We start from the raw sequence: 1748 nt of genomic DNA, 5'->3' as shown, positions 1-1748 counted from the left end.
GGGGGGGTAATGTTAAGACCTACTGGGTGCCAGCACAAAGGTAAGACTGCTCACATTGATAAATGTACTTCTTCTGAGAAGAATGTGTGGCATATAATTATTTTACTCTGGTGTGTTGCCTTTGCCTTCTCTTGTTCCTTTTTCTTCTCCTTCTCCTTTGTTCTTTACTATAACCACAAGCTCGATCTTCAAAGTCACTTCATTATGTCTAGTGGGGCTTACCATCGGGCAAAAACAAAGCAAGCATCATTTCTAAAAGGAGATATTATACTTGACTAATGGCTCCAAAACCTTACTGCAATCAGGAGAGAGGACTTTTTCTACCTCACATCCACCAATCGCTCACCCCATCACCATGAATCAATCTGACTGCTGACCGTGTTCAACGGTTCGACTGCGTTATTGTTGTAACCACAGCAACATCCGCGCCTGAGGCCGAAGAACATGGCGTACTCTCGGCGAAAGTCTTTGTTCATGAGCGCCAGCACCACACAGTTCACGCCCGAGTTGAGCACTGCCAGGAGGCTAGCGGCCGTGAGTGCTTGATGACTCACATGCACTGTGTACTCCAGGAAACCCAGCACCACAAGTGGACACCAGTTGAGGAAAAACAAGCCGAAGACCAACATGAGAACCCGGATAATCTTCCAGGACTTGTTTGTCACGGCTTGTTCTCCCGCTGGTTTGCCATTGACGGTTGAGTGCTGGAGTTCGATTCTCTTGCGCTGTCCATAGGCTATTTTGGCGATGTGTGTGTAGATGGCTAAGACCAGGGCACTTATGCTGAAGAACAGAATCGGGTGGACGACTATCATGTAGATGTCGTTGAATATGTGGGTGGGTTCACAACCGATACCAACACTGTAATGACTCGTGTATATAGGTATCGTTCCGTATACAACGGCCACGATCCAAGTAAGCAGTATCGCTTTGGCAGACCTCGACTTAGTGATGAGTGTGGAGTAAGTGAGAGACCTGAGGATGTAGATGTAACGATCACACGCTACCAGGAGCAAGCTGAACAGAGAGGCGCTCACAGACACGAACAGGGCACTTATAACACTCAGGCACAGGTATTCGCTGCGTTCTAGAATACGCTCGGCAAAAGGCATAGTGCAAATACTCTGAACGAAAAGTAGTAGTCCCACCATGCAGTCTGCCAGGGCCAAGGAGCCGATGTACATGTTGGGGATAGTGCGCAGACGGCGACTCCTGCCGATGGCTCTTAGGGTTGCCAAGTTGCCCACGCAGACAAACAGAGCAATGGCTAGACTGAAAAGAAAGGGCGGCGCATTATTTATGTTACTGAGTAAAACACAACAGAAAAGAGACAGGTCAAACAAACAAAAAAGAAGAAGAAAAAAGAGAAAGGTTCTAATTAATATAACAACCTCTAAATTGGTTTTCTTTTAGGGAGGGAGCATATCAGTGGTGAGTGGGCAACCAACTGAAAGGCTAACCTCTGGTAGGGGGGGGGGGGGGGTCTGAGAAATGAATTTGCACTTGAGAATAAAACCACGGGAACTACTAGACAGATATCATTGAGAGAGCATCACAGGATAATTTATCACTTTCACTGGGAAACGAACTAGTTGACACGTAGAAATGTTATTGTTAGGAACAGAAAACGTAGTAGACATGTTATCACTGACTGTTGAATTAACATTTGGTCGTGTTGACACGTACACACAGCACACACATATGAGAGCACACAGACACACACACACACACACACACACACACACACA

At 46.4% G+C, this 1748-nt stretch overlaps 1 protein-coding gene across 1 annotated transcript in view; it reads right to left on the bottom strand.

Annotated features, from left to right (window-relative positions):
• Nucleotides 1-6: 6 nt before the first annotated feature.
• LOC101855541 (cannabinoid receptor 1-like) overlaps nucleotides 7-1748 on the bottom strand; it is an 8682-nt gene continuing 6940 nt past the window's right edge. The window contains exon 2 of the mRNA XM_013087767.1: nucleotides 7-1272. Within this exon, the coding sequence (XP_012943221.1) occupies nucleotides 351-1272 (922 nt within the window). The 3' untranslated portion in view covers nucleotides 7-350. The remainder of the gene's footprint in view (nucleotides 1273-1748) is intronic.

This window comes from Aplysia californica, unplaced genomic scaffold (genome assembly GCF_000002075.1).
Source record: "Aplysia californica isolate F4 #8 unplaced genomic scaffold, AplCal3.0 scaffold00021, whole genome shotgun sequence".
NCBI lineage: Eukaryota > Metazoa > Mollusca > Gastropoda > Aplysiida > Aplysiidae > Aplysia > Aplysia californica.
The sequence above is the reverse complement of the archived record's forward strand: the minus strand, read 5'-3'. Positions and strand labels throughout refer to the sequence as shown.